This window comes from Gallinula chloropus (assembly GCF_964237585.1).
Source record: "Gallinula chloropus genome assembly, chromosome: 1".
NCBI classification, from domain to species: Eukaryota; Metazoa; Chordata; class Aves; order Gruiformes; family Rallidae; genus Gallinula; species Gallinula chloropus.
Genome location: NC_140085.1, coordinates 119,728,810 through 119,744,291, shown reverse-complemented (window position 1 = coordinate 119,744,291; position 15,482 = coordinate 119,728,810). Strand labels below are relative to the sequence as shown.

Here is a 15,482-nt window from a genome sequence, read left to right as displayed (position 1 = left end):
GCCTACCTGGAAGATTCAGTGTGAACCAAATTTAGTTTTTCATTCAACACTAACCAGAGGAAAGAAGCAAGGCTGAGGGTTGCATTTCCTTGTTTGAGGGTGTATGTCAGGGGTTTGGGGCTTTTTTGTTTGGTAGGGTGGTGTTGCTGGATTTTTTAGAACTTTTCCACGTGCATTTAAGTCTGTGATATAATTTATGGAGAAGAATGAAGTGTTTACCACAAAATGAGACCTATAACGCTTTACTTTCCTTAAGGCATATAATGGATATATTAAGCATAAGTAATGCCAGAGCTACTCAAGGGAAAGAAAAAAAAAATGTCTGTTTAGCAATACAATCAGCAGAATGGTAATTATAGTTACTCCTGGCAAGGATTATGCAAGATCCATTAGATCACATATAGTCAGCCTTTTCTAAGTCACTTAAAATAATCCTCCATAGTATATTTTTACATATCTCAATTTGTCTTTACACATGCTGTGCTAAAACTTCCACTACTTTTCGGGGTGGGGGGAAGAACAATCACAATTCACAAGTAAATCAGCCTTATTGACAGCATTTTTTTCCTGTTTTTCTACCACAATTTAGTAACATTCAAAAACTACTTTAGATATCGCCAAAGGCAGGAAAATCTCTCATCCAAATAAAACAGCATTTCTGATTAGAGAAGTCATCTTATCCCATGGTAAAATCATTGAACTAAGCCAATCATTCAGTTAGAAACCAAAGCAGACTGAATCAAAGTTGTTCAAACTATTTGCCCAAATAATCTTATACCAAACACTATCTAGGTAAAAAGAAAGTCATTTCAGCATGTACAGCATCTTATAACAAGCTGACCTGCCAGTCACTGCCAGCTCACACCAAGGTACATAGAACAAGTGCTTCTATCTATCCTTATCAACTTCAAATGTTTCTCCTGTCACTCATTCTTAGGGAAAAAAAAGTACCCCATTTAACTCTTAAAGTTTAAAGAAAAAAAAAGTGCAATATAAAATAGATTCAGTGCAATGTTCCAGAGTAAGGAAGACAGTATGTGCTAAAGTTGTTTTCAAACTATGATTTTGGTATTTGTTGACTTTAATCAAAGCAGAAATTATTTCCACATATTCATTATTATTTTCTTTGGAATAGAAACATCTAAAGAAACTGGCTTCACGTCAATTAACTTATCACAGAAAGGTCATAAAGTGAAAGGCAGAAAGTACAACAGTAAAAATAAGCCCTGTTGGCTTCATGTTTCCCTCTCCCCTCAGTCCTACTAAATGTGGTTCTGGTAACATTTTTGCAAGCACCTAAGCAAACAAAATCCCCTCAAGTTCTAAAAACTGATTATTACCACACTGGTCCCCTTGAACTTCTTCTCTTAGCCAGGAGGAGATCCTTGAAATCTCTTTGAAATACATTTCAAAGTCACCACAAATCCCGGAAGAACTGAAAATGAACTTCTCCCTTTCTTGCTTGTGCCAGTTTTCTTCAAAGCATAGGTCTTAGGGTACCAACAGTTAAATGCTGGACATCAAGAAAAGTCCTTAAGTGCACAAGGAACCCCTTACACAGGGAAATGAGATTTTTAATGAGTACTCTAGTCAAAGTATAAGAATGCTTACCTGTCACTTTGTTTGTTACAGAAGTCATTTCTTATTTTATCTACTATAGAGGTTCGGGGAAGGATATTTGTTTTGTTCTTTTTCTTGGCATCACTCTCAACTACAACAATTAGCCAGTCCACTGAGTTGTGAGTTTTGAGAACATTCTGCCACTTGGTGATATCATCCTTGACTGTAGTTTTGTACACTTCCGTATCCTGGGATAAGAAGTGGTGAATCATCAAATCAAACACACATTCTGAACAGTTTCATATAACAAATTTGTTCCAAGAGAAAATAAATAGAATGACATATCAAACAGAATTAGTGCCAATAAATTTACTTACTGGAAGAAATCAAATGAGGTAAAGTACAGTAAGGTTCTAGTGTTTGAATTTATTTGTAGTACTTTGATTAACAGCAAATGTATCTTAGTATTTGGTATATTGCCATCCTTTAAATATGCTTAAGGATCTGAATTTCAGCAATCTAAACTCTTATGTTACATGGTCTTGAACTTTACAACAAAAACATTATCGAAATTACAAAGCTGAACTGTTTTGTTCTCACAAACAAACTGTAATATTTGTGCTTTCTAACACTGCTCAAATCTTCATCTGTACAAAACCTTTTTCATAAAATTAAAAAAAAAAAACACCACAGACGTGCTGTTTGGCACTTTTTTCCTACTTCTGGGTTGGTTTTAAACAGATCAATTCAGACAGCTCTTAAGGTTGTTCAGGATACTTTTTGATTGGTCACAGATGTCACCTTTGTCCTTCAACAGGGTAATGAATTCATAACAGAGGCTAACCGAAAAGCAGTGAACTGTAGACAAACAGGATTAAGACATTCCAAATCTTGCCCAGTTTAGACTGCTGACACGTACTAATATCCAACACATATGGATGATGAACTAAAGAAAAAATACATGTCTGAGGATTTAACCTCGTGAATAGGTCATAACCGAAATACTCCACCCACATTTGGGTATTAGGAAGCAAGCGTGCTCTGCTACTGCAGTAACACTGTTAGATCCTGGGGGAGTTGTGACAAAGTACTGCAAAGAGGTTATTCGAATGCCTGTGTGTAAGTGTCAAGCATCATTACAAAGAAATACTGCTTATTGGAAAAATTACTCAAGCTGACTAAGTTTTATTTCCAAAAATAGTGGGTAGGCATAATTACACAATGCAGATTTAGTTGTTCAAATAAGCATGAGAAACAAACGAAGAAGTCCAGAGAACACGGGTATAAAGCTAAAACTGTTTCATTTTGAAACCCAAGTACTCAATTTGCATTGTTTTCCTAATACTTACACAACATTCTGTCCAATAAATATGAAGAAAGGGAAAAGTCAAAAGAGCCTTATTCCCCTCTTTGGGTAGTAGCTCCTCTTTAAACTGAACAAAATTAGATTCTAGATGAATCATCTTCGGAGCACGGCCGTAAGACCTGCAAAGTTTAACAACTGAAGTTAGTGGACAAGACATACATAGCAGAATACAAAAAATGAACATGTATTTTGGGGAAGAGTAATGAACTGAAGTAACTCTGGTATTGGAAACTCACAAACTACACTTACTGTAGTTTACATGAAGTTAACTAAAATCTTGTATCACTTGAAATGACACAGAAGCTCCTTTTTGCAAAAAAGGGAGCTAGAAGCTTTTCAGCTTTCAAGATCTTCTGTATCTCTAGGACCTCCAAAAGTAGAAAATTCCAAGTAGGAAAACTCAAAAAATACTATTTCCACTCAGAAAACAGTGTACTGTGCCAAACTTCTTGAAGGCAGGCACATCTAATTTCACTAACTTCCACCTACATTCTCCTTCAGAAGAAGCAAGCGTGTCATTTTCAGAACATGACTGCCAAAGCACATCAAAGTACACACCAAGACAAACCCACAAACCACAAAACCAGAAAGAGAAACACAGCTACTATTCCTTTCCTCTAGGTGAAGTTCAGCACAGCTGAGTGGAAATGATCCCCCCAAACAACATTAACCTTGGTTATCTAAGTTCTCCTTTACCAGTCAGTTGCTATAGTCGACTCAATTTACGGTAAGAGTTTCTCAAAGCACAACAAACAGACGCTTTCCCAAGTCTAAAAACATGCACTGAAATAGCAGAACAGAATAAAATGTAAGTTTACCTCCTCCATTCCATGGGTTCTCTAGGAAGCTGCTGAGAAAGCGTAGGATATAAGGAAGTAAATAAATTCTGATCTCCAGCACCTAAAAGTGAAAGACATTGATCTATTATCACATGCAAAGTACAGAGATTAATAAGATATACTAATAATGGGTTAATCTTTCAATAAAAAGATGTAATTTTGTCTGCTATGTGGAAACTGGTGTCTAACACTGAGTTAGACTTTTTTTAAAATCATGCTCTCTCATGACCCTGTATAACACTTTAACAAGGCACATAATCCATAGGATGTTGCCCACATAGCTACATAATCCGTATACCAAAGAGTATGAGCCGTATAGCTGGTCCAGCTCTAAAATCTGAACAAGCAACTCCATAGCCAGAGATATTGGCTAAACAAAGCATATTTAAAAACCATCACGAAAGTAGCCTTCACAAACCAGAAGACTGGGTAGACAGTGGTTCACATCCCTTCTGTAGCTAGGTCTACCATGAGAAAATTAGCATTAGCACGTGTGCTGTACTTTACTGGGCCTGGCTCCTCTCTCCCCATTATTCTGGGGCTGCCGTCAATACAAAGCAGCCCCCTGCCCACCACACTCTTCTTGCTGCCTTCACAGACACCACATCGACGGACATGGTGCACACCCCCTGACGCTGGCCCCACAAGGACACACATCTGTGGGTTGGCTTTAACCAACTGCATTAAAAGCAACACACTGGGGTAGCTACCAATACACAGGATGGAAAAAATGTAGGATCCACCATACAAAAATGTTACTGGTGGCCTACGAATACCACTTCCTAAATTCTACTCTTTTCCTTTGGGCACAGGGAGGATGTCACACGACAGGCTTAGAGCAAATTTTTCCGATGTCTGATAGTTATCAGCATCTTTCAGCAAAGCAATGGTAAACTCCAGAACAAGGTACTTTGACAATCATGTTTGAATCCAAACTGACCAGTTGATCACACCAGTCAAAGCATAATGCCCAAATAGTCTTTCACAATACTTCAACAGCAGCCCTGGCATTTGACTTCTGGCAAATGATGAGATGTCAGTAAGGTCAAAAACGTATCTGCCACTGCATTTGATCACAGTTCTAAAAATCTGTTGTTATGTGCCCTCTGAATCCGGGAGAATGAGCTGGCCCATACTATTTTAATGGGATCACTTATTAAATCTCTTACCTGTGTATTGTCCTGAGTTATCACAGCTATTGTTCCCACCCCTGTACCTGTACTGCCTCATGTCTGGCTGGCAGCATTCTCCTCTACCAGAGGCCGCAATTTAATTCTAAAAAAAGTCCTTTACTGTCTCCTACAAAGGCTGTATTCCTGCCCCTGAACAGCTACATTTTCCAATTAAGATTTTAACAGGCACATAGGCAATTCTGCTATTTCCTGGTAATTTTCCACCTGTTTCCTTTTTACACTCATCTGCTATTGTACAGCCCAACCTGAACAGAAAGGTCTTCTTACCCTCCAGTGGAACAGGGAGCTAAGGCTGGAGATGTACCTGACCGCCTTTCTTCCCCTTCCCACCATACAATCTTATCTCCTGGCACACTTTAGTTTATCACGGTAATCCTTTTCTAGTCCACTCACCTTTTCCCAGTTTTCTCATATATACTATTTTGATTAACAGCCACTGGCATAATTCTATCACCACACAACTAAATAAAAGTCTGATTAAATGCCAGAACAAGTAAAACCAGCTCTTCCGATGTCTGACCACAACAGCTATTATTCAGTGTGACAATTTCCTAGAATAGCTCAAAACCAAAATGCAAACAAAAAAGCCATTCTACTGTTAGCACTTTAGCCTTCAGTCTCCAAAAAGCTGCTAACCAAGCACTTTATTCCTGACTCTTCCCATTCCTCCTGTTCTGTCTGAATTAAGCGCACCATGCGAAATCTTATTTAACACACTTAACAAATGTCTAAACCAAAGCAAACATTAGTCATACTGTTAATGCTGTCTTACACCAAGTTACAACATCTCTACAAGCCAGGCCATGGAGAACAGTCTCTTGATTTGCAACTTGCTACTGCCCATAGAAAGTGAAACACGGCTTAGTGGTTTAGTGACAGCATGATGACCCCATCAAAATGATGGCCCGTGACGCTTGGAGCCTGACCGAAAGAACAAACCACGTTTTACCACTGGAGCATAATAAAGTGTTCCTTCTGTACTGCACCTAAAAATCCAATGTATGGAACAAGGAAAGTTTCAGAAATTAGCATCTTGGGTAAAAAGGGTTAGTCCAGACTACGGAGGAACTACTGAATGACAATGTTTAAGCACCCTGCTATTCCAGACAACCACATCACAGTACCAGCTGAAGAAAGGAGTACTTGCTCTAAAACCAGTCCTTTTTTTTCTCCTCCTTATGTGTATTTTATACACTCTTAAAGTGTTTTATGATAAGGCAGGACTATCATTTAGGATTAGAAGGGAGAACAGACCATCAATGGAAAATACCTCGGTTATCTTCTGAACACAGACCAAATGCTGCTACCACAAATTACCAACGCCTGCTGAACTAGACCCTGCATCTACTATAATCACCACACTTGAGCTGCTCAAGTTGAGAAGACTAAAAATTATCAGCAGGTAACACAGCACGGCTCTGGCACAGGACAAACACCAGGACTAGTTAGTTGGAAGGACCATAAGACTGGAAGATGCACGTTACATTGTTAACTGCCCACTGCTGGACTGTGGGGAAGGAGGGGAGCACATCGCAGCAAGGAGACAACAGCACAACCTTCACAAACAACAGAACAAAGAAACCCTGAGAAATCACTCTAGCTTTGGAGTGGTGTTGTGTAATACCTCTATGACTCAAGAGACATTAAGTCTTCTCTGGATACATACTGCCTTTGAAGCATTAGTAGTTGCTACATCCACGATCTACTTTCCAAAATAATTTTTTAAAGGAAAATAAGAAATAAAAAAACCCAAACCACACCACTACAGGAATTTTTGTTTGTGTCTGACTGGATTCTATGAAATTTGCATTAAATATTCCAAAAATACAAGTAACCACAGCATTCCAACTTATAGCAAAACCCAAAAGCCTGCATATAAGTCTGAGAATTGCTTCAAAGATTTTGTTGCAGGTTTTTTGTCAGGTGGTTGAGGTTGGGGTTTTTTGGGGGTGATGGTGGTGTTTGTTTCTGTTTGAGGATTTTTCATAAATTAGTTATTTTGGAGGGTTTGCTTTTGGGGGCTTTAAAAAAGCACACTAATGTGGCCAGATGCCTACGCACCTCTATATCGCAGCAAATTCATTTCTGGGTCTCAACACTAATCCCTCACTCAAAGGATTCTCAGTAATGGAGGAAAGCTGCTCCTAGCCAAAGGTAAAGGGTAATGAGATACAGTTGAAAAGGAGAAGGAAGGAAATGCATATATGGGGAAAAAAAAGTAATTCTAGTATCCTATCATAAATAAAACCAAGCAGCCTTTTGGAGAAAGAGTTTCTTCTTATAGAATCAACAGAATTAAGTAAGACCTAAATATCCAATGGAGATGGTAACTAGGGAGTAACATTAAAGAGTCATGCTTTATTACTTAAAACACAAGTGCGCATCTAATATTTTATTATACAAACATAATACAATTATTTTATAAATATTAATCTAATTAAATTTTATATATTTATAATATTTCAAATTTATACATATTTTCTACTATTTTAACATACATGCTACAAGCTCCTCTAATTTATATTATAAATCCAGTAAGCCTTTTTATTTATTTTTTAGAATAGGAAAAAATGCTAATGCACAGCCTCTAAAGCAACTTTATATATATATGTATGTGTGTACATATATATACACACACACACTCCTGAATTAATTTACTCCCTATGTGGATATCAACACATACACTCCAAATACAGAAAGAACAGTAATTCTTTAAGTGATGGCACTGAAAGTATAGAGCCATTCTGTATGTGAAGTAATAATACATATTTTAACTAATGAAACAATAGAAACTGGCCATGTTCAAATGATACACATTAAAAAAATACACTTCTAGAGAATGGGAAGAAAGGAGAAAGCATGTTTCCTTTCTTTCCACATTACAAAGTTCAGAAGGTACACCCTTTGCCACTTACCTAAACACTTCACAAAGGAATTAAGCAAACAGGTATCTGTCCAGAAATCAAATGCAATTAAGGCAGCAGAACCTTAAAAGGGGTTTAACAATAAGCCTATAGCAAACACAGCACCAGACGGTGTAATTAAAAACATTCCTATGACCTTCAAAGACTTGATGTCCACCGAACCGACTGGCTGACATGGCCAGGTCCAGCAAAAGAGGAACAAAACTTACTCAAATGAGTCTTGATTGTGAACCTGGCTGTAAAAAGCTCATTAGGTAAGCCAAGAACATCTGTAACTTTTGTCTAAGGACAGGCTGTAGCTCTATAGAGCAGCTCATAAGCGTAAAGCTAATCCTGGGGAAAAAAAATATGAGAGTTACGTGAGCCAAGAACTGAAACAGGGCACCTAAAGCCAAAACACTCCTTGTTTAGGTTACAGCATAACCCAAAGGTGACTGTATATCCTAGTAAATACAGCTCCAGAAGATCAGGTAAATGTTCAAGCTCCTTATTTTAAAAATTACATGCCATCAGTCCCACATTTTCCTTTTCTCCGCTTTTCCTTCCTCGCCTTTCTCTGTGACATTTTGGTAGATCAAGCCAAGGCAGCCATCCTCCCTTCCAGTCCAGGGCACTTGCTCTGCTGCAAATCTGTACACCAATGATAGGAGAATCAGAACGACCACGCTAGCAGGAACTCTTTGTGGCAGCTGTCTGATACACCAGAACAATAAAATACTGACATTTTTTTAGTGTTTTTTAGACAGGCATCAAACTAAATCTCCAAGAACTTACTATTTCCTAACAATTTCCAAATTTTTAGATGTTTATAGGCTTTGTATCTGTAGTACCTGAACATCCCATGATTATTATTCTTCTCCCCCTACAGGAAATTATTCCAACCCACCAATTACACCGTCAGTGTAAAACGAAAAATCCTGAGGTCAGATGACTAAAGCAGACAAATATTTCTCTTTGATATCAAAGACAAACTCAGTCAACTGAGATAAAAGGCTTCAAATAGCTTTAAAAAAAGCTCAGTGCCAAGAGTACACTTCAGTGTGTTATTGTTTAGTTTTTATGCCCAAATATCAGTCACAGGCAACCTTTCTGATCCCGCTTATTTTTCCACCACTAAAACGTCCTGCTGTGACTCTATTCACAATTCACTAGCCTATTATAAGTGCATCCATCTGAAGTTTTGGAAGGCTGGTGGGGTTTTTTTGTATTTGTTTCTTTTAATGGTTCTCCTCCCCCCTAACCCAGATTCACATTCAAAGGCAGTCTAAAATTTGAAACACAAGACAACCTAATTGCCATATAAAAATCGTAGCTGATTCACTAGCAGCCTGCAGAAGAAAATCCTTGTAGTAAAACTTTACATCTTTACTTACAACTGTACTACTACATCTGTCAAATAGGGATTAGCACTAACAAGAACATGCTGCTGCTTCTCATGACAGTTGTAATCAGATATTTAAGTACAGCATAATGTTGAATCAACTCACGATAGCGATGACTTACCACGCAGATTTCTTGCTGGCACGTTTTTTATTACATCTACCTACTAGTAACAGAAAACTTTGGAACTCAGCTCTTCCAATCCCAGAACAATTTCTTAACAACTTCTTAACTACAACCATTTATTTTCACTCAAAAAGATGTAAATTCTTCCCACCCCATCTATACTTCTATTAACCCTTTCTGTTTATGTTGCTCTTGTAGATATTTGCAAACATTCTTCCGTTCTTCTGCCCACCATGATTTTGCTGTTGGCTTTGCTCCCACTGTTATCACAGCACATTCTAAACATGGACCAGATGAAGCAACGCATCTCATCCTCTCCAAAGATTATATATAAGTTCACTGTACTAAGGACAGGGATAACAAGTATGCATACATGCAATACTACAAGCTCCTAAAGAATATTCAACAAATGCATGAAAATAATTACAACAGAACAGCTTGATAGGGAAGCTCTGAAAAACCTATTCAATACTTGGCAGAACTTTCTTCAATCTTCAGCTTCTTTGTATGGACAGACAAAGCTAGTAATTTAAGTGCAAACCAGCTACATAAGGACAAGATCTTTTGTCTGTCACTTGGTTGATAGATATGCACAAGAACATTATATTAGAGCTCCAAAGACTTTCTCAAATGAAAGTTTCAAGTAGGACTTAAAAGAATCAGAGAATGTGTGAGGTTGGAAGGGACCTTTAAAAGCCATCTAGTCAAACCCCCCTGCAGTAAGCAAAGACACCTTCACTAGATCAGTTTGCTCAGAGCCCCATCAAGCCTGACCTTGATCATCTCCAGGGATGGGGCCTGGAGAAGAATGAAGCAACATCCTTCAGGTATCCTAGGAAAGTAACCCACATTGTTTTAAAGATTATGGCAAGTCAACAATGAAAAGAAGCTACCAAAGTTCAAGATGTCCAATGCCACTTGCCTCTTCAATTACAAAAAACAACTAATGATGCTAAAAAGAATACCTCCACAGCAGAGAGAAAGCTAGCAGTTGACTCAAAATGCTTTGTAAACATACCAGGTCTGGTAGCAATAAAGATAAACTGCTATAAACTTGAATTGAGAGTTTGCAAGATGGTGTGCCAGAGCCAGCATAGCCACACCTGGACAGTAAAATTCCCCAGTGGATTTACAATCCAGCAAAGCTGACAGTATAAAAACATGATTCAAACTAATACAGAAAGGAGCCGTCATGGCACTCAGTCCTAACTGACAAGAATGATTTAATGCTACATGGGACGCTGCCATCTTGAGAAAGAGGAAAAACACACAAACACCCAGCATCTTTCCTTGAATATACTACTTTTTCCACCCTTACAAAATACAGTTGCCTGTTTGCATAGAGAAAACACCTCTACAAGTTTTTGGTTGCCTAGATGAATTCTAAACCCTCTATTAAAACTATGGGGTATTGCCAGTAATACAAACACTGGAAGTACAAGGCTACTGCATCTACATACAAATCCTGAGGACGAAATTATGAAGTTATGGCAGTAACAGGAAAAGAGTAGTGACAAAACCTGCATTTGCATTAAATATACAAGCCACATGGAATCTGCCATTGTTATTTTATAGGCTGAAGCCTGCACATACATAAGAGTGATGAATTCAGAAATGCACCAATATAGCAACTGCTGTTAGAATACAGCCAAATCCAGAGAACTGAAAGCACAACTCTCCTTACCAAAGGAGCGTTCCTTTCAGAGTACTGTCCAATTCATCTCAGGTAGATAAAAACATTTGTTTACAAAACGTATCTCTGGTATGCACAGGGTCAAAACCAAGTTTCATTCCAAACAAAACTATTCTGTTCTCCTTTAGAGAGACAGGAGCTTTTCACAATACAAATGTTTACTTGACAGAGATGAATCTACATCTTGTAGCAAAAGGGAATACCCATGTTCAGAGACACAACCTCACTTAACCTTCACTCTTCCGTCATATAATCACACACCAGCCATCCCCTTGCAGGTCTGTTTTCCCCTCGCCTGCACCTGCTATGTGGGGCAGTTGGCCCAGACAACCCCAACCGCCCAAAATCAGAACCACAAAAGATAAACTGTACTTGTTGAACAGCTTCTAGCATTGTGGCTTTGAATGCATTTGCCAACTAACCAATATTGAGCAAACAATTCTTTCACCTCCTCATAAACCACTGGCAAAATAAAACTTAGAAGAGCTTTCCTTCAAGTAAGTAATTTTTGTTGAATGCATTTGTTTGAAATACTATGATCTCCAAGTACTCAGCTTCTCTGGATGAAGGAAAAAAAGGAAACTAAAACTGCTGAAGCAAAACTTATCCTCATTAAAAGCAAACATTTTAGTTTAAAAATAGCAGCAAGTTACCCCCACTACTTTCACCAGAGCAGTCATCTCTGAGCACTTTTTCTCAATTAGCCTTATTTTCTGAATTAGGCTGTCTCAGACTGAGCCATTCTAATCCATACCACTAAAGATAACACTGTCATGGTTGTTCACAGCACCAGAAATTACTCCTCCAGTCCAGGAGCAAGACATACGAATGATACATAAGGTTCACCTCATATCTCATTTGCAAGTGTGCTGCTACCATACTGCATGGTGATAGGTCCAAAACATTTTGCAACCATAAAATACACTCACTTGCTATGTGAAATTAATACTATTCTCAATATTAGATAATTGGGCTTGACTTAAATCAGGTTAGTGTTTGGGATTTTGAAAACTTCCTTGCACAAAGAGGCCAAAGTTCTTTTCAGCATTTACTAACAAAAAAGGAAGTCTGAGGTAAAACTACATGTACTTCAACAGACTGAAAGATGATGTACTTACTCAAATCATACAGGAACAGTAAGGACTGACATGGACTACCACCACCGCCACACCACCATCTCCACTCCCCCCCCCCAGACATTTTCCACTTCCCAATACAAGATGAAGGCAGCAAATCCAAACACCAGCAATCTACCACAGCCTGAATAGTAGGACGAAAGTTAACACCAATGAGGAAGGCAACAATATCCTCCAGATATTTCTTTAAATCTTTATTGTGAAAAGACTTTAAAATCTGAAGCGAAATGGGTTTCACAAGTCTTGAAGCAGGTGAGTACAGAAGTTTCAATACAGATACCACTGACTTCAGCTTATGAACTGGATCAAAATTAAAAAAAAGTTCAAGAAATAAAAAAGCACTTTTAGAAAATAGTCTGAAGAAAATAGATACATACACACAGTTCCATAATTATACAGTTATGAGGTTCCAGGCGGGTATTTTTTCTAAATACCAATACTTTAATCATCAATAAATGCTTACTTCTTTATAAGACAACACACACCTGTGAAATTGTTTCTATTTCACATGCACATACAGTATTCCCAGTGTTTTACTGATAAAGTGCAAACATGCAGTTTGTTATGTCATTGATAGAGATGCTTCTGACTAAGAACAAACAGCCACTGGTTACTTTTTGTTTAAAAAATAAAAAGAAAAAGCAAGCAGAATTCTCTATGCTGATCTCATCAACCTTACTTTTTACATCAAGAACACTATAAATGCAGTTAGAATAAAACATGCTTTGGAGTTGGAAGGGACCTACAAGGATCATTTAGTTCAACAGCCCAACCACTTCAGGGCTGACCAAAAGTCAAAGCGCATTCTTAAGAGCACTGTCCAAATGCCTCTTCAACAATGACAGGCCCGGGACACCAACCCCCTCTCTAGGAACCCTTTCCAGTGTTTGACTACCCTCTCCGTAAACAAATGTTTCCTAACGCCCAGTCTATTGCACATGCTTGTTTTCAGTGAACTTTGTGTGCAGCCCCCTATACCTGCAAGAGCACAGGAGCTAATGTTTTGTACCAGGACCAGCGCGTACACGTCCCTGCTGCCAGCCTGAGACAACTAACTCATCATTGGAACCATGCGATCCAGCTTGTTCAATAAACCCTCTCAGAGATGAAACAAATGCACGGTAGTTAAAGATTAAACTATAATGTCAGCAGGGATCCATCAGTGGAAATCTCTCCTCAGGACAGAGCACATCTTACTTCTTGCGACTCCTCTTACCCGGAGTAGGGCTACACAAAGCTCGCTGGCAAGAAGCTGGGGGCTTAAAATTTATTGTCGTGTCTGAACCTCTCCCCCTACGCACCTGTAAGCATCACATTGGGTTCTGTTACTTACTGCAGCCCTGAAACACACAGAAACAACCCCAAGTTTTCGCGCTGCCATTAAAAGGCAGGGAGCGGGGGGTGAAGAACAACGGCAAAGAGGCGAAAAGCCGCCAGCAGAGCTGCTTGCAGACGCCGTATCCCTCAGCCCCGAGCGCCGGCCCCCGGAGCCGCGGGCAGCCCGGCACCTCCCGCCGGGGCGCCGCTCCGGAACGCCCGCTCTCCGCCTCGTCCCCCTCCCGCCTTCCTCGCCGTGGCTGCGCCCCACTCAGCCCCCGGGCTTCGGCGCCGCGGGCCTGCTCGCCGCCAACGCCGCCGCCGGGCGCTGCCGCCGGACCCCGCCCCGGGCCGCCCTTCAGCCGGGCCCTGAGGGGGGCACCGGCCAAGGGCCCCCCGCGCCGCTCCGGGCGGCCATTGCTGCCCCGCCCCCCCCTGCCCCGGCAACGACTGTTAACGCCCGTCTGGGGGCGCGGGGCGCACTCACAGGTGACGATGGGCTTGTTCTCCATGGTGTAGATCACCGGGGGCTTCTCCCTGCCCTCCTCCTCGGCCGCCGCCGCCGCGGCGGGGTCCATGAGCGGGCGGGGTCCTCAGCCCCGGCTTCCCCGCCCGCTCGGCGCCATGGAAACGCTGCCGCCGCCGCCGCTCCCCCCCGCCGGGGGGCTGGGACGGGCCGCTCCGCCTCGGGGCCTGCTGGCGCCCCCCCCCCCCCGCCTCCCCCCACCCCCTTCCCCGCGTCCCCGCAGCGCCGCTCCGGAGGGGAAGGCGAGCGAGCTCATCCGCTTCCTGGATCACCGGCTGAGCATTACCGCTTCCGGGGAGCGCCGCGGCCCGCCGGCGAGCAGGGACGCGTCCAGGCTCCGCGCGGGCGCAGAGGGGTTAACCCGGAAAACGGGCGGAATAAAGGGGAAGCGTGAGGGCCCGGGAGCGCCGGGCAAGGGGTGCTGGGGTGCGCCTGCGCGGGGCGGGCGGCGCCCCGCCCCCGCCCCCGCCCGCTGGGGTGAGGGGCGGGCGAGTGGGCGTTCGCTCCGGCCGCTGGTGGGGTGGCGGGGTCCGGCGCTGAGGGGAGGCCGGGTTCCCCCCTGCGCCGGTGCTCCGCTCCGGGCTTGGGGGTAGCCCTGCGCCGGTGGAATCGTTCGGGCCGGCCTGCGCAGCCCGCAGCTACAAGAGGCCAGAGGGAGGGAGGGTTACCTGGCGGGCCCCGCCTGCCCTCGCCTTGCGGCTGGGCCGGGCTGGGCTGAGCCGTCCCGCCCGGACGGGAGCCCCAGAGCGTCTGCCACCGCCGATGCTCTGAGAAGGAACCCCCCTCGCTGTGTCCGGCTCGCTGACACCCGGCGTGAGCGACATGGAGCTTTATCGCTGGGAGGAGGCCGGGGAGAGGAGGCCGGCAGGTTCTGCCGTGGCTGGGCTTGCCCTGCGCCCTGGGGTGAAGAGGTGCTGGTGCCTGGTCTGGACCCAGAAGAAGCAGGCTTGCGTGACAGGCGTGTTGCCAGTTTTCCCATGTGGGCTTAAATCTCTGCTCACCACCTTTGAATAATCCCCTGTGGCAGCACGGAGAGCTACTGTTTCTTCTTTTCTGCCCAGGTAGGGAAAGGAAGATATTCAGGGGACTGTAGCACATACCTCAGTGCCTAGGGCATTCCTGTGACTGTTGGCCTACAGCTCAGCTAGATCAATGGGAACAAATGCACTAGGGATAATATTTTCCACTGACCTCAAATATTTCAAGCGGTTTTGTTGCAAGCCAGCTTGAGGATGTGCTTTACACATCATTGTGGATCAGGCAACAGATGGCTCATCTTACAATTCACTAGTTGCATTCTTTGAGTGGGGAAACCATGCAGAAGAAAGGGCTTGTGTGTATGGAGTGTGAGCTCAGACCGAGGATTGTAGGGAACTGAAAACAGCAGATAGCGTGGGCAGGTGAGCTGGCGGAGGTGAAAGA

General features: G+C 42.2%; 1 protein-coding gene across 1 annotated transcript in view; it reads right to left on the bottom strand.

Annotated features, from left to right (window-relative positions):
* TRAPPC10 (trafficking protein particle complex subunit 10) overlaps window positions 1-14,112 on the bottom strand; it is a gene marked incomplete at its 5' end in the record, with an annotated part of 45,994 nt that extends 31,882 nt beyond the window's left edge. Inside the window, 4 exons of the mRNA XM_084279102.1 lie at window positions 1,612-1,808; window positions 2,910-3,045; window positions 3,745-3,826; window positions 14,022-14,112. Coding sequence (XP_084135228.1) covers window positions 1,612-1,808; window positions 2,910-3,045; window positions 3,745-3,826; window positions 14,022-14,112 — 506 coding nt within the window. The remainder of the gene's footprint in view (window positions 1-1,611; window positions 1,809-2,909; window positions 3,046-3,744; window positions 3,827-14,021) is intronic.
* Between the last annotated feature and the right edge of the window lie 1,370 nt (window positions 14,113-15,482).